The sequence below is a fragment of the Heterocephalus glaber genome, unplaced genomic scaffold (assembly GCF_053883595.1).
Source record: "Heterocephalus glaber isolate CG9 unplaced genomic scaffold, H.glaber_assembly_v1.0 deba00001446, whole genome shotgun sequence".
NCBI classification, from domain to species: domain Eukaryota; kingdom Metazoa; phylum Chordata; class Mammalia; order Rodentia; family Bathyergidae; genus Heterocephalus; species Heterocephalus glaber.
The window spans coordinates 5962033-5983403 of NW_028258298.1; the positions used below are offsets into that span (position 1 = coordinate 5962033).

A 21371-nucleotide genomic window follows, 5' to 3' on the forward strand; every position below is an offset into this window, starting at 1 on the left:
CTGAGTTCCACATAATGAGTTTGTGAGTAGAAGTTTGAGTGTCTGGAATTTGTGAAATACCACCTCTAGCTCCCTTCCCAGGCTGATGAGGGCTCTGTACTTGGCAGTGTAAGGGGATTTCTCCCTGGACTTCAGCGCCTACAGTTGTCCTTTGCTATTGCACAGGTAGTAACAGCACCTCTTTTGGAGCCTGGTCTGAATCCTTATCCTTTTGTGTCCAGCTTATCTACTTGATGATGAGCCAATTTGATAAACCCTTAGCTGGGCATCAAATGACTTATATCAGTGAGAGGTTATACAGAATAATTTTAATTTATTTCCTAAATATTAGTAACTTTTTAGTACAGAGGTATAATAACTATGTTCCTTTTGCCAGTTATGAATAGCTCATTCTTACTGATTAGGGACTTAAAAAAAGAAATGCTCCCAGGACTGTCTTCCATTTAATTATGCTGTGAAGAAGTATACTCAAGACACAAATGAACAAACTTGTTGCTTTGAAATAATTTTGCCTAAAAAAATCTAAAAGCAACATGATTTTAAATTTACAGAAATTGGAAATTGTCACTCTCACTGACTGTTGTTCATGCTGTCTTGTTTTCTGATGGGAGGGTTCTTAGCTTTAGGCTTTGGAGGGAGCTAAGAGGCCCTGCTGTGGCCTGTGAACATGATGAATATGCACATTGCTCTGGAAAAAGGAGCCGCAGTTGGCCAGATTTTCAAAGCTGTCTGTGATATGGACAAGATTAGGGACCACTGTTCAGTGGGTAACTAGTGACAAACTAAATATAAATAAATAAATAAATAGGTCAGAGAGTAAAACCTTGGACTTTGCCATTTTGTGTATGTGGTAGCAACTCTACTCTTTTCTGAGAGATGAAGGAGTGGCTTGGGAGGGAAGGCACGGGGAGAAGGGAGTGACCAACATTGTTGTAACCAGCAGGTCTCGAGTTTTTCTTCTCTGGGGATCTGTGGAGGCAGGAGAGCAGTGAGGGAGCACCTGAGGCTCCTTGGCCTTGTGGAATTGCTTTCTGCTGGCCAGGGATTTTTTTTTTTTGTACTGGGAATTTAATGTAAGGTCCTGACACTGAGCTACATCTGCAGCCCTTTTTAATGTTTTATTTTGAGACAGAGACAGGGTCTCACTAAATTTCTCAATTGCCCAGGTTGGGCTTGATCTTGCAGTTCTTTTGGCTCAGCCTCCTAGAGTGCTGGGATTACAGCCATTTGCCACCACAGCTATTTTAGGGATATTGCTTTTAACTGAACTTTCTCTATGGAAGGATTTCCCTTAACTTCAATCAATACATATTTGGTTTTTGGACCTGTTTTTCTCCCTCCAGGCCACTTCCCCTCACCAGTCTCAGCAGTCCACTGTAGATGTGGGCCAGCTCCATGACCCTCAGACCTACACACAGCATGCTATCCAGGTGCAGCACATCCAGGTTACGGAGTCCACTGCAGCTGCCCCGGCGTCATCCCAGGTACACTGCAGAGAAGTGCATGTGGCAGCAGGGACCACAACAGTGAGACATCATCCCTGACCGCTGAGGTGATGTCGTTCATTGTGGACACACAATGCACTGTGTTGTTACTAGATTCTCCTGTCCCGGTGGAACACTGTGACATGATAGCCTAGAAACATTGACCTTTCTTCCTATTGCAATTGCTAAATTGGAACAATGACTTTATGGACTATTACTGTGTATTATTATGTTTGTATGGTTGAGTCTGTTACTGAAATACCTAGGGAAGTGGGAATTCAGAAGAGGGAGAGAATATGTGTAACAAGGAATCAAGAAACATCTTTGAAGATGTGGCCCTTGAATTAGCTCTTAAAGAAAGAGCAGAGTTTTGACCTGGTGTTTCGGGAAGCTCACAGTGTGGTAAAAGAGGGAGGTGGGAAATTGTGGAATATTTGTAGGAAATTGTGAGTTGATTCTACTGGGAATAGGAAATGATGCTTGGAAAGAAAGTTGGAAAGGTAGCTTGGAGCAGGATTATGGAGAGCTTTGAATGACAGACAGTGGAGCATAGGCCTCTCCTGCAGTGAGGAGTAAGCCTTTCCACAGGATGTCTGCCTGTGTACCTTGCTTTTCCTAGACTCAGTGGGATTATCCAGTGCAGTTTAATGGAAACTGATGCTGGGATTATCTCCATTTGTGTTGCAAATTAGCCCTGTGGCACTGGCAAGTCAGTTCACCTCTCAGTTTTTAAAAACCTTATATAATGTAAGCAATTATATTTTCATTCTCTTATGTTTCAAACAAGTTCATGGAAGTTAAGTTTTTGAGTACGCTTAGAGGTAATCCTGGGAAACAAATGAGAATTTCAGAGTTATGATTGCATTTCATTAATTTGATTGTTTAAATATTATTACCCTAACAGCAATACTTTGAGTCATAATTTGTATCAGTCTGCTTTATTCTTTCATGTTATTTGTGAGTCCTAAATCTACTGGAATTTCTCAGTTTCCTGCCCTTGCATCCTCCTTCCCCCTAGGTAGCTGGGCAGCCCTTGAGTCCCTCTGCCCAGCAGGTGCAACAAGGGCTCAGTCCCTCCCATATTCAAGGCAGTTCTTCGTCACAAGGGCAGGCCCTGCAGCAGCAGCAGCAGCAGCAACAGCAACAGCAGCAGCAGCAGCAGCAACAGCAACAGCAGCAGCAGCAGCAGCAGCAGAGCTCCTCAGTACAACACACATACCTACCCAATGCTTGGAACTCCTTCCGTGCCTACTGTGAGTAAGGAAAAAGGGACAGCATTGTTCAGTTCATGTATGCGGAATCTCTAGCTCTGTGTCTTAATTTATTCAGCTTTATGATACATTTTTTGGATTAAAATATCAACTGACCATTTTCTACACTCTATGGTTGCATGTATTTGGATGAGTTTCATGACAAAACTCAAGGCCTTGTTTTGATTTCAGAGAGCCAGTCTGATATAATGTTTTCAGAGACATTAGGTAGTTTTCAAGAAGAAGTGCAGGTAGGTAATTTAAATAGACTAGATGAATAGAGGATATGTTGATGCTAATGACTCATTTCTTTTACCAATATTTATCGAATGCTTCTGTATTCATCACTGTGCTTGACCCAAAATATATGAAGATTAATATTGACAGTACTAGCCATAAGACCACAAAATAGTAACATCAGCCAACTTTCATTATGCTCTTACTATATGACAGGAATGATTCTAAACCATATGTATCATACTCAGCATTTACAAAATCCTACAAGATAAACACAACTATTATTTGCAATTATAGATAAGGCAATTGAGATATAACAACTCATCTGAGAGACATAGCTAGTCAGTGGACCATTGGAACCAAGGGAATCTGGCTTCAGAGCTTACACTCTATAAACCACCTCACTGTGATGCTCCTCCTAATTAGACAGCCTCTGGCTCAAACAGATCATTGTCTAGCCGAGGAGATACAAAATGAGTAGTTGATTCAAAACCCTGAGATCATTGCTATGGGCTCAGTTGCTAGTTGGCTGCCAGAAGTCAAGCAAGTAGAAACTTTGGTTGGGATGACAGCCTTGGTTTGCTCAAATTGTTCAAATTGGGCTCCAAGTAAGGGTCATAATGCAATTGATTATGTCTCCTGAGTTCTAGATTTTGCTGGGACATCCTCATGTTGTCATTAACATACATACCTTTTATTTCCTATAGACTGGCAATTATATCTGCAGGTTTGATCAGGATCAGGTTCAGTTTTTCCCACAAGATACTTCAAAGCTGATGTGTACACTTCTTTTTTTTTTTTGGTACTGGGGATCGAACTTGGGTCCTTGTGCTTGTGCAGCAGGCGATGAAACCACTGAGCTAAATCCCCCGCCTTGATGTGTACACTTCTATAGGGAAGCATATACTATTTGGTTGTCTGTCTTTTCTTATGTTTATTCCTAAGCTCAATTTTTTTTATTAGAGTTCACAGAGTTGCAGAATTGTGATATTCTGATTCTGTCATTCATTAATTAACTAGAAAAATTTTATTAAAGAAAAATTTCCCTTAGCTATGAGATTACTTTGAGATACACTTTGAGTAGGAAAGGCAGAATAACTTCTTTTTATTTTGGACTTATGATATTTTTGATTTAACAGTGGGTTTATTGGGATGTAACACCATTGTATGAGAAGAGGAACATCTACTTGTTTCTAGAACTTATATTAAAAGTCCTAGATCACTGAACTTTATGTATTTCCTGTTTTCCAGCATCCGAGATTCAAATGATGACCCTTCCTCCCGGGCAGTTTGTGATTACAGACAGTGGCGTGGCAGCTCCTGTCACTTCTGGCCAAGTGAAGACGGTTGCTCCGGTAAGCTACCCTGCCCATGTGCTGGTGCTGTGTTGGAACCCTTGTTACAGTTTGGTTTTAGTGATTGGTCTATTTTCTGGTTTCTTACATAGAAGTTTGTTTGAAAGCTGAGTCTTTATCCTTTTTTTGGAGGCTTACCTGTTCAACTAGTAACTACAACCAGCATCCCAGATCCACCTGTATATGATCACCTTTTTATGTGCTTCTTGGAAATATTAGAGTCCTCAAGATTATTGGTCCTTAACTTGTCTGGGAAAGAATAATACAGTGATTCAATTATAGAGCTATTTTAAACAATTCACCCACTCCAAGATGAAAAATGTTGCTATAAATTATCTTGTCATATTTAACTTTGGAAGATACAATGTTGACTCTATCTGCTGCTTATGTTTTTATCTTCACAGGTTTGTTGTGACCTGCCTCTAAGTTTTTAGAAGACAGAGTATATAAATTTAAATTAAGAAAAATACTCTTTGAGTGGGGAGCATGTGCTCAGCATGCATGAGGCTCTGGGTTCCATCCCCAGTAGCAGAAAAAGAAAAGAAAAATTGTCTTAGATGAATGAGTTCTGAAAATCTCATGTACAGCATAGTGACTATAGCTGATAATGTATTGTATGCACAAAAATTGCTAAGAGAATAGATCTTAAATATTCCTACCATAATGGATCATATATCAAATCATCATGTTGTACACCATAAATACATACACTTTTTGTCAATTATACCTTATTGAAGCTGGGAGGAAAACAGAACAATACTCTTAAGTGGCTAGGGATGTTGGGATGTTCCCAGGGGAAGATTATTTCCCAGGAGGCCTCAAGGGGTAGCAGAATAGCCTAGTGGCTTCAAAAACCTTATTTCCAAAGAGAGCATACTGAGAGCTTACTCATTTCTCAGCACACCAGATCATATGAACTAAAAGTAGGAGAGATGTGCAAATCCAGAGTGACACTGTTAAATTGTCATTGGAACAGTCCCATTGGCATGGTCAGTGCCTTACCTGTTCCCGGGAAGACCTATTAACTATGAATGCGTTTGTATGTTTGTTGTTTGTCCAGGAACTCATTTGAGAACCTGAGTCTAGCCCAGGATGTTTTCTGCTTCCTGCACAATATACACAAGCACAGCTTTCATGTACATTTTGGGGAGCATGGATTCTCTGCAGCCCACCTATGGATCCCTTAGGGATCAGTGGATCCTAGATTGAGAATCCCCTCCCCACTACAAGAAGATCTACATGGGAACTAAATCATGATCAGAAAACTGCTTGGTAGGCAAGACTTCAGAATGTGTGGCCCCAGATAAATCAAATGAGTATTTGGCTGTGGCCTTTTTTTCTGGACAGTACTTACAAAGGCCATCATCTGAGTTTCCCTCTGTGACTGCTTTTCTCCCTGTGTAACTTATAAAAGGTCTATCTAGCTTACAGTTTTATTGGTTCCAGTTCATAATCCAGTGGCCTTGTTCTGACAAGGTGCATATCATGGTGGAGCACATGGCAGAGAAGACTGTTCGCTTTATCTGCCAGGAAGCACAGAAAGGAAGAGGAGGGGCCCAGGAATCCCGGCAGGGGCCCCACTTACACACTAACATCTCTTGATAGTACCACCATAGAAACCAAGCTTTCAGCCCAGGGCCTTGGGGAAAACTTATTCAAACCATAGCATCCTGCTTCTATAGATGACCAGTCTCCCTTCTGACAGACACATTCTTTCTTTAAAAATGTTAACATATGAAATAACCAGCTTATAGGTCTGTGAAGAAGTTTTTATGATCAGAGAAAAAAATGAGGAAAACATGAGAATTCCTTTAAATTTACTCAGCGCAAGGGACTTCATTCTGAGGCTGTGCTCTTCCTGAGCTTTTTTATCCCCCCTTTTGCATGGTGTAGGGGATCAAACATAGGTCTCATACATGCCAGACAAGTAGTCTACTCCTGACTGACACTTCATTTCCCTTCCTATGCTCTTGAGTGTTAAGATGCATATTTGATGGTAGCACATTTAAAATATCCTTGCTTGGCAAAATAAAACTTTTGGACCCGTTTAGTATTATTTTTAATTTTCTGGTCTTCAAAGTTTTAAATCTTGGGACTATTTATTTATTTATTTTTGGTACCAGGGATCCAACTCGGGTCCTTGTGCTTGCGCAGCAGGCAGTGAAACCACTGAGCTAAATCCCTGGCCCCTGGGACCATTAATCTTGATTAACTGTCTTAAGGGCCACACTGCCTCTTTAAGGAAACTTTCTCTCTTTGATCTATTTTGTATTAATCTAAACTTTTGATTGACATATATCATTTCTAAATTCAGGTATGATTTCTAAATTCTTAACACTATAAAAGCACATACTGTATTTTTGGCTGGTAGGTTACTACCATGATGCAAATTTCTGGACCTAAAGTTCTTCACTGTGATTTGGTAATACAGCTAATATGAGCCCTTGAATTATTAACCTTTGTAGCCAGTTACTGTGACTGATTCATGCTGTACAGGACAGAGGTAAAGCATCTCTCATAGGTGCCTATTTCGGGTCCCTATGTAACATTTCTTTGGTATTCCCTCCTCCTGTACTCCCACCCTCCCTTTTAGGCCCCAGATTTTTGAAGATCCTTCTTTTCCTGCTTTAGGGTCATTATGTGTTGTCAGAAAGTCAACCAGAATTGGAAGAAAAGCAAACTTCTGCTCTCCCCAGTGGAGTCCAGGTTCAGCCATCTGCACATAGTGACTCCCTGGACCCCCAGACCAACAGTCAACAGCAGACCACGCAGTACATCATCACGACTACCACCAACGGGAATGGGAGCAGCGAAGTCCACATCAGTAAACCGTAGCTTCTGTCCTGGAGCTACAGTCTGCACTCATGTCATGTCTGTTTTCATTTGTAAGTCTGAAGCTTCTAACACTTAGACCTCTTTTTTAAAATTTGTTATTCACTCAAGAGTCTAGAAACTACAGTTGACACCTTTACATACAACAGGGTTGGTTTTGCCAAGGCCATCTTTATCAGACTGACTCTTTAAACCCCAGGGTTTCTGCCACAAAATGGAAATCTTTCAGGGAAAGGTAGATTTCAAGATGGAGAAACTTTGGTTTGCTCTTGAGTTGGTTTTTTAACTCACTAATAAGCCTTACTTTCCCTTTGTGGAAATACTAAGTGGTATATTGTGTTCATACCAAAGGTGGAGATGGGATGTGCCATGTCTATGGTCATTGGACATCAGAATTCTAGCCCTGGCACCAAAGCAGAAGGGGCATTTCATGAACATGAATTAGGTCAGCATTGCTTTATCTTGTGAGTTTGAGAAGTTTACTGGATAAGGAAATAAAAATGAGACAAAAGTTTGACAGAGGCTGGGGATTTAGCTCAGTGGTTTCACCCCCTGCTGTGCAAGCACAAGGACCTGAGTTCGATCCCCGGTACCAAAAAAAAAAAGTTTGACAGAGGCGTTCTGAAGGAAAAACTGACATTTAAAAATTTCAGATTGTTGATTTTTTGTTGTTGTTGTTGAGATAGAGTTTTGCTATGTTGCCCAGGATGGCTCTGAACTTTTGGGCTCAAGGGATCTTTCTGGCTCAGCCTCCCAAGCAGCTAGGACTATAAAGGCGCCACCATGATTTTTAAAATTTTTTTCTGTTTTGCAAAACTGTTGCTAGGAAAGTCAGTAGTGCTTTGCACAGATGATGGCCTTCAGCAGATTTGGGCAAAACCTCATGCTCTGATAGTTCTCACTTTATTACTCCACAAGGATAGACTCCCGAAAGAGAAAAGGTTGATATCAGCAGATTTAAACCTCTACATTTAAGCTTTTCTTCCCATTCTCTGATTGTAGTTGTATTCAGAAGGAAATACTAGTGTACACACACACACACACACACACACACACTGAAATCTTGACCTATTTGTGCTTACCAACTATACCTTTAACTCCTCTTCTTCCTCATCCTCCTTTGTGTGTATGTGTGTGTGTGTGCGTGCACGTGTGTGCATATGTGATGATGGGGATCAAAACCAAGCCTGGGCCAGGGATTTAGCTCAGTGGTTCCAGCACCTGCCTTGCCAAGCGCAAGGTCCCAAGTTCGATCCCTGGTACAAACAAAACAAAACAAAACAAAACAAAAAAAACAACCAAGCCTCATACATGCTCTACCACTGAGGTATAACTTCAGCCCCTACATTGATTCTTACAGCATTCAGTGTATTTTAGTACTTTTAATGCTGTCTTAAAATGAACATTCTTTAAAGTTGAATGGAAAGGTGGCCTTCCTTATTTCTAAACACTTTTAACTTTAAACATATTGTAACTCATCTGGACCTTTTTGTAAGATGACCAACTTCACACTTAGGGGGAAAATGTGGGGACCATTTATATAGTACAGTACAGGATCTGTAAGCTCTCCAGTCTATATGAATATTATAGTGTCAGTTGGGAGAGGAAACATTCTGCTGTGATGATAGTTTGTCTTATATGTGTTCCTGTTTGGGAATCTTGTTTGCTATGAATCCAGTGAGGAAAAATACTTCCCTTCTTTTTACTGAACATTCCAATTGTACAAATTGTACACACATAAAACATTTCAAAAGTCAGTATATATTTAACAGCTTTTGTGATGTGCATTTTTAGAATAATTATTGCATAGTGAGTTTATCACTCCAGATCAGAAAGACTTAACGTTCACTTCAGATGAAATTAATTCATTTGTTTTGTTTACCTTCCTGAGCAAAAACTGGTTCTATGAATTAAGAAGTGTATTAGCTTCTTTATGATAAAGATACCTTTCTGAAAAGTAAATAATTCTTTTGGAATAACTTTACTAATAAGTAGATCTTGCACTTTAATTTTGAGACCTCGTTTTTGTGGTTATCTCTGAAAATTGGGGCACTAAGAGAACTTGAAAAAGTTACCTCAAAAGTGTGCAGAAATTGAAAATGGATTCTATATCTTTGGTGACAAAGAGGTAACATCAATATTTTCAACAGAAAATATTGGCCCTGAGTCACAGAATGCAGAGGGTGGTTCCGAAGGTCCCACAAAATGCTGATTGTAAATAACCTAGTGTCCAGTTGAGAAAGACTTGTAGGGTGAAGGATGCTAGACTTTCCCAAAGGTCCAGTTTTAGTTCTCGTAACTTAAATTTGGCCCTGTTGGGTTCTTTTTAATTTGAACCAGCAAGGATTCTTCCCCTCTTCTCAGGAATAATTTATTGATTAAAATAAAAATCTATCACTAAGTGGAATGTTCGTTTTATGCCAGTTATTTCAAGTTTTAGAATACAGAGAGGGAAATGTTGAAGACAGAGTGTCTCATTCCCTTCTAAGTGTTTTCCTCCTCCTTCTTCTTTGGTCCTCCTGTGGAATCATTGAAGACTCTAAGGCTAACTTACATATCACCAATGAGAGATGCAGTGCTAGTCCAGCCAAATAATACCGAGTTAGGATCAGGGATCGTGCACATTCATTCCAAGGTAAAGGATTCTCAAAAGGGCTTGGATTTGAATAGATGGAAGAGCATCATCCCTCTGAAGACTCAATTTGGGAAACACGTGTAGTCAATGTTTATATTATGGCCTCTCCTAAGACACATTGACACTGTAGACTTCATTCAGTGCAATGTGAATATTATGGAGTGGATTGAATATAGACTTTACATTATTGTTTGATTTGTGTCCAGAGAAACAGACATTTCATCATGTAAAATTCCTGTTCTTCTGGAAAAACTTTTTGTTTTGATCTTGGATTATTTTCTGACCTGGAATTATCCTTTCAAAAAACTCTTAAGATATCTAAGACTAAAAAAAGCACTTCATGAGATGCTAAAGCTGACTCATTGGTTGAAAATGTTGACTCTATCCTGTTATTTAAATGTGAACATTTATTGTACATTCAGTGAGTTATAGTATTAATAGTCTTGTGGTACCCAGCAGGTGTAAAAATTAATAAATATTTTTTTTAATATGTTTCTTGTTTGTGTGTATGAAGCTACAAGATATACTGAAATGGTTAAACTTTTTTTCTTATAAAGACTACAACTTTTTTTTTTTCATTGCAGTAGTGGGGATTGAACCCAGGGCCTTTGCACTGAGCTACATCCCCAGTGCTGGGATTATAGGTGTGTACCACCACACCTGGCTAAAGATTACAGTTTAATGTTTTGTTTCCAGTTTGGCATTTAAGAAGCTTGGAAGTTGCCACTCCATCCTACAAACAAGTAAACAACTGAACAAACTGAAAAATCAACAAGTCTTAAATCCATTAGAGAAATGAGGTCACAAGGCAAACTGCTGCCCTCAAAATTGGAGAGACTGAGTGGTGAGTACAGGGGATCATAACTTAGGAGCAGAAACCTCAGAAGGAACCAGTGGCAAGGTAGGAAAACCTGCACTGTAAATGATGAAGTGCTTAAGGCTCAGTATGAACAAGGCTGAGTGATGAAAACCGCCAGAGGCGCCCAAGTCATTGAGGACAAGGAGCACCTACATTTTTCTGAGTTTTACATCCATGAGCTTGACCAAGTTTTCACAGTGTATATTGGAGAAAAGTCCCCTAATTGCCTGGCAGGGAGAGGGAAAAGGGAATTTTGGAATGCATCACAACACTCCACTTCTTAAATAGACTGTTCTCGGAGAAACTAGTTAACCAGATTCTAACCCATAAGGGTTTTACCTGAGTCTAAATGACCTAGAAGAAAGGAAATACCCAACTGCAGCTACCTGTAACCATCCTTTCCTATCTAAGGGGGAGAAAACTGAGAAGCACTTGTGAAGGTATTGTCCAGAGACTTGCTCACAGAAGACCAAGTCCTGGAACTATAAAAGATTTCCTCCCCCTACATTTTACCACCTCATTACTAAAGGTCTCCATACATAAATTCTTTATGAAAAGTACATGGTGTGCAGCTATCAAAAAATAAAAATTACCAGGCATACCAAAAGGCCAAAACCACAGTTTAAAGAGATAGAGCAAGTATCAGAATCAGATATCAGGAAGACGTTACAATGACCATGTAGGGAATATGAAAGTTGTTGGAGTTGACATGGAGTCACTTGTGCCAATCCTAACAAAGCTGCAAGGTTATGGAAGGGAGATTTTTATATACTATTGCCTGATAGTAATTATTATATGAAAGACCACCAAATCCACAGCCTTGTGCAAAGGCTGCAATAACCTTATACAAAAAATACTACTGCAAGGACATCTCCCTTGCAGATTGCTTGCAATTCAACGTTGAGCTGCACCACCCTTGTTATTAATTCTTGGGGCCAAGGATTATTGTTTCAAAACTATTTTAGTAATCTTCATTTTTATCTGTGAAAACTCTTCTCCTTTGTTGTGGTCTAGTTTTGGAAGGGAAGATAAAGTCCTTTTGCCTAAAAAGCAAATCAAACTTTCTCTTGCCTAACCTCTTTGAATATGCTCACAGTTGATTTTGGCATTTGTATTCCCATTGCAATGCTATTCTATTCCCAAATAAACATCATTCTTTGGAGCATTTCTAATTGTTATCTAAGAGGGCAAGAATTTCAAACACTTGTGATTAATATGCTAAAGATAATGGATAAAATAGAGTGCATGCTAGAACAAATGGACAATGGCAGGAGAGAGTTGGAAATGCTACGAAAGGACCAAAAAGAAGTGCTAGAAAGAACATACAATGCCACAAATGAAGGACATCTTCAATAAACTTATTAGTAGCTAGACAAAGTTGAGGAAAGAATTTTTGAGTTTGAGATCATCACAATAGAAAATTTCAAAACTGAAGAACACAAAAACCGGGGTGGGGTTGGGGAACAATCCAAGAACTGCGGTAATTATAAAAAGTGTCTTTATATTACATATGCGTGATAGGATACCAGAAAGAGAAGAGGGAAAGGAACAGAAATACTTGAAATAACAGTGGCTGAGAATTTACCCCAATTAATACCACACATCAAGTTACAGATCCAGGAAGATCTATGAGGACAAGATCACTTCAATGTCAAAACCAGACCAACATTAAAAGAACACTACAGACCAATACTGGTCATGAACATAGATGCAAAATCTTTAACAATATTACAAATCCCAGCAATGTATGAAAAGGGTTATACATTATCAAGTAGGATTTATCCCACGTATGCAAGGCTGGGTCAACATTGAAAACAATTAATGTAATACATCACATCAACAGAGTAAGGGAATATCTAGCCAGGCATGGTGGGGCACACCTCTAGTCCCAGTACTTGGGAGGGTGAGGCAGGAGAATCACAAGTTTAAGGCCAGTCTGAACTACGCAGCAAGAACTGATTTCAAAAAACCTGAAATTAAAAAAAAAATGATCATATCAATAGATGCAGAAAAAGGGTGAGAAATCTATACCTTTTCATTATAAAACCTCCAGGGAACTATGAATAGAGGAGAGCTTCGTCTAGGTAAAGAAAATGTACAAAAACAAAACAACCTACTTCTGGGCTAGGGATGAATCTTAGTGCTAGAGCACTTGCTCAGCATGTGTAAGGCCCTGGATTTAATCTCTGGTGCCACACCTCCCCCACAAAACCTCTACAGCAAATCTCATACTCAATGGTGAGAAACTTGCAACTTTCTCAGATCAGGAACAAGGCAAGCATATCATCACTCTCAACTGCTTTTCAACATTGAATCATATAATGCCATAAGACAGGAAAAGGATATAAAAGATGTACAGATTGGTGAAGAAGAAATAATGGATAACATCATTGTTTATAATGAAAACCTGAAAGAATCAACAAAAAATTCAAGGAATGAAGAAGCAGTTATAACAGTGTTACAAGGTAAAAGGTTAAAATATAAAAGTCGGTCATTCTTAAATACCAGCAATGAATAAGAGGAAAAAAACCAATTTCATTTACATTAGCACTCTGACAATGAAATCTGTGGGTGTACATTATCTGAAATATACAAAGAACATTTAGACTCAATAATAAAAGAAGTAATTCCTCTAGAAAGTAGGCCAAAGACACCTCAGCAAAAAAATATATATGAATGACATGAAGCATATAAAAAAACACTCCAGGGCCGGGGATTTAGCTCAGTGGTTCCTGAGCCTTCCTTGCAAGCACAAGGTCCCGAGATCAATCCCCAGTACCAAAAAAAACAAAGACACTCCACATTTTATGTCATCATGTACAAATTAAAACAATATTAGATACCACTACAGAGTTATTAGAATGTCCAATATCTAGAACAATGACAACACAAAATGCTGGCAAGAATGTGGAGAAACGAAACTCATTTGCTACTTACAAGTGGGAATGCAAAATGGTACAGCCACTTTGGAAGGAGTTTCTTATATAACTAATCATACTCTTTCCATGTGTCTCAGCAATTACCCTCCTTGGTATTTACACAAAGGTATTGAAAACTTACTATATCCACACAAAATTCTGCACATGGGCATTTATAGCGTCCTTATCTGTAATTTCCAAAACGTTGGAAGAAATCACACTGTCCTACTTGTACAGTTAGAAAACCTGTCCAGGAAAGTCGAGGGAGCCACTCCCTTCCCTCTATTCAACTATAACCATAACACCACCATGTTTAAGGTTAGGAGGCCACGTTGCCCGAAGTGGCAGATCATTGACACCAGTGAGACAGAATGGGAGGCACAAGGAGTTAGAGGGTGTCTGACCACCTTGGGAGGCACCTGGAGTTGGAGGTGTCTGCCCCTTTAAATACTGGAAGCCTGAAATACCCAGAGTGCCTCACACCAGCCCCAAGTAAACTGACTTGCACAATGTCAACTCCACCACGAACTGCTTCATGAGAACTTCACCACCACCAGCAGCAGCTTCACCTATGACCTTGAGTTCCTCTTCCTTCTCCTTTTTCTTTGTCTTTCTGCCTGTTCCTGCTGCTACTATCCCATGATTTTCATCTTTTTTTTTTTTTTGGTATGGGGGATCAAACTCGGGTCCTTGTGCTTGCACAGCAGGTGGCGAAACCACTGAGCTAAATCCCGGGCCCCCAGGATTTTCAATAAATGTAGCTACTTACTACATACATGAGGTGTACTCTTGGCAGTTCTTTCCCTGTGGTGCACAAGAACCTGGACTATTTTTTGCCCATTCAACTAACACTTCAGGAGGTGAATGAACTGTGGTGTATCCAGACAATGGAGAATTATTCAGCGCTACAGAGAAATGATTTATCCATGGAAAGATATGGAGGGAACTTAAGTGCACACTGCTAAGTGAACGAAGCCAATTTAAAAAAAAAACCCCTACATATCAGTTTAGAAAGCAGCTGGGAATAAATGCATAATATTATATATGCAGGAAGTTGCCACGCTTTCTTTGGCCTGCCCCAGATATTGCAATAGAAAATGGGGGTAAATACATCCATGGTAAATGCAAACCTCCTAGTGAAGATTATGACTGAAGCAAAGAAGGACATGTCTTTGCCAGAGAAAGGTGCTTGGATTTCCGAAAGGCCAGACATTAATTCAGAACAAATGGAACCAGAGGAAACAGGTTCTAAAGAAAATGAACTCTGGTGGGTAGGTGCATAGGAGGTAGGTGGAAAGGCAAAGAACATGGAAGAGAGATGAGCTAGAGACCAGAGCTTTGCTGTTTGACTCGGTCACCTCACCTCAACTTCTCTGAACCCCTGTGTAGGGTAAGAGTTGGGACCAAGGATCACTAAGGTACTTTCGTCTCTAACTCTATGGTTCTATGAATCCATGGGTTGCAGTGGGCCAGTCTGTTGATTTCCTAGTCACTGGAAGCTACGCAACCATGCTTTGGGGGTAGGACTGAGTGACTTAATGGAGAACCATCAATGCAGAAGTGGATGAACTTCCCCATGATGGAGTTTTGGACTTTAGAGATGCTCTTGGAAAATTTCCAGGAGACCTCTCCCACATTAAAAAAAAAAAAAAAAAAAAAAGGAAAAAGGGCCGGGGATTTAGCTCAGTGGTTTCGCTGCCTGCTGCACAAGCTCAAGGACCCAAGTTTGATGCCTGGTACCAAAAAAAAAAAAAAAAAAAAAAAATAGAAGAAGAAAAACTACACATGAAATGGTTCTGAGAAAGGCAAAACTATGGAGACTTTACAAGGTCAGAAGTACCTGGGTGTTGGGGTGCACACTTGTAATCCCAGAATTCTGGGAGGCTGAGGCAGGAGCATGGCAAATTCAAACTCAAGTCCCGGCAACTTAGCAACTTACTGAGATCCTATCTCTAAATAAAAATTTCAAAAGGGCAGGGGTTGTAGTTTAGTGTGAAGGCCTGGGTTCAATCTCCAGTACTAAAACAAAAGTGAAACAGAGGTCTATGGGGTTGAGGAGAGAAAGGGATGAACAGGCAGAGCATAGATATTTTTAGGTCAGTGAAACTATGTAATACTGTAATGGTGGATAATAATGATGGAAAGTATAGTTTCATCAGTTTATGAATTGTACCACTTTGTTGGGGGATTTTGATAATGAGGGGAGGCTATGCATGTGGGGATTAAAGGGGGATATGGGAAATCCCTGATTTTAAAAAAACCGGTTTTGAGACAGGGTCTTGCTATGTAGTCCAGGATGGCCTTAAACTCATTATGTAGCCCAGGCTGGCCTCGAACTGACGGTGATCCTCCTGCCTCAGTGCCAACATGCCCGGAGAGAAATCTCTGATCTCTACATTAAATTTTGCAATGAATCAAAAACTGCTCTAAATAAAATTTTTTCTCAGTACTGAAGATTGAACCCAGGGACTTCACTAAGCTGCACTTCTCTCTCTCTCTCTCTCCCTCCCTCCCTCCCTCCCTCCCTCCCTCCCTCTCTCTCTCTCTCTCTCTCTCTCTCTCTCTCTCTCTCTCTCTCTCTCTCTTTTCACTTTGAAACAGTTTTGCTAAATCACTGGATTGCCCAGGCTGGATTTGAATTTGTGATTCTCCTGTCTCAGCCTCCCAGAGAGCTGGGATTACAGGGGTGAAACATCACTCCTAGCTACCACTCGGTGGCACAGGGTCTTCGTTGAACCTCCGGCAGCTGCAATTTCCTCGGCGGTAAGATGGGCACTATTTGTGCATAGTGTCTGTGGCTGCAGTACCAAGAAAGTATACAGAAAGTGGTTAGCAAAGTGCCTGGGGCAGGGGATGCTCTCGGCAAACGTTCCCTTCCAGAGCCATGAATTTGTGGCCTGCAAACAAAACCGAACCATTTTGCCCTCCAGAAGCTCCTAAAACAGGTGAGACGCACACAGCCGCTGCTGCAATCGTCAGCATCCACGGAACTCAGCAATCTACACAGCCCAGCCTGGCCTGGCCCGCCCCGCCCCCCGCCCCCCGCCCCCCGCCCCCCGCCCCCCGCCCCCCGCCCCGCCCCCCGCCCCGCCCCCCGCCCTGACCGGCCCCACCCCTCCAGTCCCCGCCCCTTCCGCCGTGCCAGCGTGCACGCACCCAGACGCCTTCGGGAGCGAGCGCGTCGGGGAGCCCGTCGGGGAGGCGCAGTGGGCCTGGAGACCCGCTCCCGCGGTCCAGGTGAGGGCAGGCCGGGGGTGGTGAGGGGCTACCGAGTGGCCGGGCGTGGAGGGAGGAAGCGGGTCCCGGCAGGCGCCGCCCCCAGGGGCGTGGGGCAGGGAGCCGGCGTGGGGGCAGCGGTCCGGGTGGGTGAAGGTTAGGGTTAGGTACGCGTGGGGGAGGGGAGGGGCGCGCTGGCCGCTGAGAGGGGCGAGGGCTGCGCAGGCCGCTAGTGAGGTCGGGCAGCGGCCTGGCGTGGAGGCCCTCAGGTTTGCGTTTGTGCTGAGGAGGGTCCCGGAGGGAGGGTTAGCCCAGGTGCAGAGGAAGGGCCTTTGGGAAAGGCTCTCTGTTCCAGTGAGGAAGTCCAGGACTCTTCAAGACTTTGAATCCAAGGCTTCCGGAGTTTGCTGGCCGCTTACTCTTTGCATTGGAGAACCTGTTCAGAATAGTAGCAAGCTAAAGGGTGTCACTGGGATAAATTGAATTTAGCTAAATATTCGCCGTAATTGAAGAAACTTGTGAACAAGTTGTGCCCATCGTGTGCATAAGTGTCAGAAAGGACACTGACATTGCAGTTGTTAGTCTTTTCTTGTGCCAGTTCTGTTGAGGACTTTATTCTAAGCATCAGGTTGCTTCTGTCTTTTTCACCTATTTTAAAGGTGGAATTCTGCTTCTCACGCCATTCCGCCCTTTACCTGCTTAAGTTACTTAGGGACCAGGCATGTTCAGGACGCCCTCTTCATGCCATGTGCTGAAAAGTGTGGGCACCGTTGCTTGGGGACCACCGAGCTGCCTTGATCTGACTCTAATCTTAATGCATTATCTTTACATATATCTGAAATCTCTTCAAGAGAACTTACATAATTTCATAGGAAGGTGTTCATTTTAGTGTATGACAGATACGCTTTTTAGGATTTAAAAGTTTTGGAAATGAGAAGTACCTACATTAAACTCTTACTTAGCTGGAGATTATTTGTTGCAACATTCCAAGATTGGAATTAACAGTAGGGAGGACTTGGTCTGCCTCCGCTTTATTGTACAAATAAGGAAATTGACACCCGGTGAGATAAGATCTGTGGGTAGTCACCGAGAATAAAGGACAGATCTAGGTTAGAAGTCTGGTTTTTTGACTGAGTCCATTCTTTAGTTTCTGTTTTAGTATGATTGCTGGTCCATTTAGAAGGACTAGAAGCTAACGGGAAAGGATTTAGTAAATGTTTGTAGAGAATTGAGTTCAGGCTTCTTGTGGTCTTGTTGGCATTGTGCTGTCTTCACCTCCACTGTACACCTGCTTCCAGCCATCAGCTTTGTGAGCTGCACTCTGAAAATGTTTCAGGATGTACTTCTCTAAGGGTGGCCAGCAGTGTTCAATTTTTGTTGTTGTTGTTCGATTGTTGTAGGAAGGAGAAAAATAGCAGTTTATGTGGTTGTAAAGATCAGATGGATTAACTAACTAAATTGGCCACTGACTTTACTGGTAGTTGAGGCCAGGTGCTTGGAGCCTCAGGAGTTTATGTAGGTGAATAGTCATATTAAGAATACTTCTTTTTGGGGCGGGGGGGATTTAGCTCAGTGGCACTATGCCTGCCTCACAAGTGCAAGGTCGTGAGTTCCATCCCAGTACCAAAAAAACCCACCTTTTTGTGGTTTAAATTAAGAGTTTATGGAAGAGGTATTTTGTATATAAAGAACATAGGTTTGCAGGCAAAGCAGGCCTGAGTTTCAATACTGCCTCTGGGATTGGGCAAGTTACTTTTCTATTTTGTTTTTTTTTTTTGTTGTTGTTGTTTTTTGAGACAGGGTCTTGCTTTATAGTACAGGCTGTCCTTGAATTCACTGTGTAGCCCAGGCAGGCCTGTAACTCATGGCAATCCTCCTCTCAGCCTCCTGAGTGCTGGGATCACGGGTGTGCACCACGACCACTTACCTGCCTTGAACTTCAATTTTATTATCTGTAGAACAGATGTAGTAATGCAGTTGTAAGAATTAAATGAGGTATATGAAAGGTCTGGCACTCAGTAGGTCTTCATGAAGTAACTTACTCTTACATTTGAGCTTTACTAATATATTTGTAGATTTCTGGCTAACTTTCTTTTTGTTTTTTGTTTTTTGTTTTGTTTTGTTTTTTGAGGCAGGGTCTCCCTTTGTAGTTCAGGCTGGCCCTGAACTCACTAGGTAGCCCAGGCTGGCCTCAGACTTGCATCAATCCTCCTGCCTCAGCCTCCAGAGTGCTGGGATCATAGGCGTGTGCCACTATGCCTGGCTTCTGGCTACCTTTCTAACTAGAATTAATTGCTGAAACAACAACTATTAAAAGAAATTATTTGGTACTGGAGAGATTATTGACCTGGGAACTTAAAATATGGACCGATCTGCTTGTCATTTAGTTTCTGAGTTTCATTTTATATTTCTGTAAAATGAGAGTGTAAGAAACTTAGGAATTTAGGATTTACTATAGAAGCATTTTGAGAAAAGAACCCCACTAGGAAAGACTGGAAAATTCCACTGAGAATGTGGTGTGAAAAGGACCTTAGTTAGGGTAGAAGGATAAGATGTAAGAATAGATTTGAGGTTGAATATTTTCTAGAAGAGTATTAGCATCTACCACGTTTCTCGGATTTCTTCTTTCTGCCTCAAAATGCATATATTTATATAGAGTACTGGTGGAGAAGCAGCAATGGATTCCTTGGACCATATGCTGACAGATCCTCTGGAACTTGGTCCTTGTGGAGATGGCCACGGCACCAGGATTATGGAAGACTGCCTGTTGGGAGGCACCAGGGTCAGCCTGCCTGAAGACCTTCTGGAGGATGTAAGTAGTAACGTTACAAATGTTGTCCCTCTGCCAGCTTCCCCAGGATAGAACCTTTTTCACTGTGCAAGCTTTCAGTCTTTTGTGATTTGTGTTGTTTTTTTTTTTTAAATTTTAGGCAGAGTGATCTCTTATTTTTTTAAAGTGTAATGTCTATTTAGTATTCTGATTAAAGAAGAAAGTATAAGCTACAGTCTTGTTTAATAACATGGCAGAATAACTTGATAGTATGATGTAAGCTCTATTTTTAACAAGATAATTCTCATAATTTAAAAAATTGTATATTTTAAGAGCAGAATGATATGTTTACTCTAAAATGGTTACCCTGTTGTGAATCATTAAACAAAACCCTGACATACTACCTCTATCCACAAGGTAACCCTTTGGTCAAATAATAGTATGTGTCCTGAGGTAGGATTTCAGAGTGCCTTTGACCACTTTCACAAGCAAGACGTGTACTCGTTGTTATTAAGGTGGCTGCCATTTATGAAGTGCTCATGTTCAAGGCACTATGTATGTGAAAACTTTGATTTAAGCATATATTTTCATTGATTCACTGTATATGTGGAACATAGAGGTAAATGTAGACTGTAATAAGCGGTGACTTGTGCCTCACCTTGCTTTAGGATAATAATTTCAATTAGTCATATTTGTTTAGATTTTTCTTTAATAATATGCCAAACATTGTAGGTAAAATGGAAGCCACCCTTGTGTGCTCTCTGATCCTTCCACCTGAAATAGCAGTTGTACTGTAGTTGGTCTGTATATTTACCATCTTTTGTTTGATTTTTTTTTTTTTTTTTTAGATGAGGTATACTCATGTTGCCTAGTCCTATCCATATTTTCTTTGAATACTCTTAAAAGAAAATCTCTCTGTTGTTCATTTAGTCAGCACTTTAAAAAACAAAAAAAACAAAAACCAAGAATCTTCTCTTTGCCAAAAACTGAGTTAGATGCTAGAAGCTAAATGGAGTGCAAAAATAGGTTGGGGGGCTCTTGGACATCCAGTCTGAGGTGCTTTCCATACATTCAAGCACAGATGCTAGTTGGATTTCCTGTAGTTTCCTGCTTAAACTCTTCAGATGGATTTCCTTTGCCCTTAGGGTTAAGTTAATTGTTCAACAGTTTACAAGTCCAATGCTTTTCTCTGCTGGCTACTGCCTCCCACACCCTTTCTGTCCTTTCTCTAACCATACACTGCCTGAACTTTTTTCAGCAAAACATATCACATGTTAAAAGAGCATATGAGGGCCGGGAATATAGCTCAGCGGTTTTGCCACCTGCCTCTCAAGCGCAAGGTCCTGAGTTCGATCCCTGGTACCAAAAAACCAAACCAAAACCAAAACAAAAAAGAGTGTATGACATGCATATACAGAGTCTGCCCCAAAAATGTATACATTAAAAAAAGAAAAACTTGTAGGGATATTTTAACACTAAATTTATTGAGACATCATGAGATTACTACAAGTTACTTTTAGCCTCTACAGTTATAAGAGGTGCTCAAAGTGGTGACCGTTAGCTTCCAGACATTTATTGGTATGGCAAACTGCTGAAGTGTGTATATATTTTTTGGGCAGACTCTGTATATATACTTTAAGCAATAATAAGACATGCATGCGAGCCAAACATTGTAGTCTATGCCTATATTTTCAGCTACTCAAAAGGCTGAGATGGGAGCTCACAGGTTCAAGACCAGCCTGGGCACTATATCGAGATACTCATCTCAAAAAAAAAAAAAAAAGACCCCCAGACAAACTTGGCAACAGAAATACA

The 21371-nt window shown here is 41.0% G+C and overlaps 2 protein-coding genes across 12 annotated transcripts in view; both read left to right on the forward strand.

Annotated features, from left to right (window-relative positions):
- Prdm10 (PR/SET domain 10) overlaps positions 1-16324 on the forward strand; it is a 106155-nt gene extending 89831 nt beyond the window's left edge. For 3 of the 4 annotated variants that reach the window (XM_013078830.3, XM_087214279.1, XM_087214278.1), the window contains 4 exons: positions 1344-1484; positions 2503-2737; positions 4223-4326; positions 6958-8416. In XM_013078830.3, the coding sequence (XP_012934284.1) occupies positions 1344-1484; positions 2503-2737; positions 4223-4326; positions 6958-7161 (684 nt within the window). In that variant the 3' untranslated portion in view covers positions 7162-8416. Of the gene's footprint in view, positions 1-1343; positions 1485-2502; positions 2738-4222; positions 4327-6957; positions 8417-10489; positions 10638-16171 lie in introns of those variants that run through there. The other variant, XR_015452411.1, reaches the window with a different exon arrangement.
- Positions 16325-16685: 361 nt separating this feature from the next.
- Positions 16686-21371, forward strand: part of Nfrkb (nuclear factor related to kappaB binding protein) — a 34880-nt gene continuing 30194 nt past the window's right edge. For 4 of the 8 annotated variants that reach the window (XM_021242817.2, XM_021242818.2, XM_004862624.4 and 1 more), the window contains exons 1-2: positions 16692-16807; positions 19443-19598. In XM_021242817.2, the coding sequence (XP_021098476.2) occupies positions 19464-19598 (135 nt within the window). In that variant the 5' untranslated portion in view covers positions 16692-16807; positions 19443-19463. Of the gene's footprint in view, positions 16808-19442; positions 19599-21371 lie in introns of all 8 variants that reach the window. The other 4 variants (XM_021242820.2, XM_087214281.1, XM_087214283.1 and 1 more) reach the window with 3 other exon arrangements.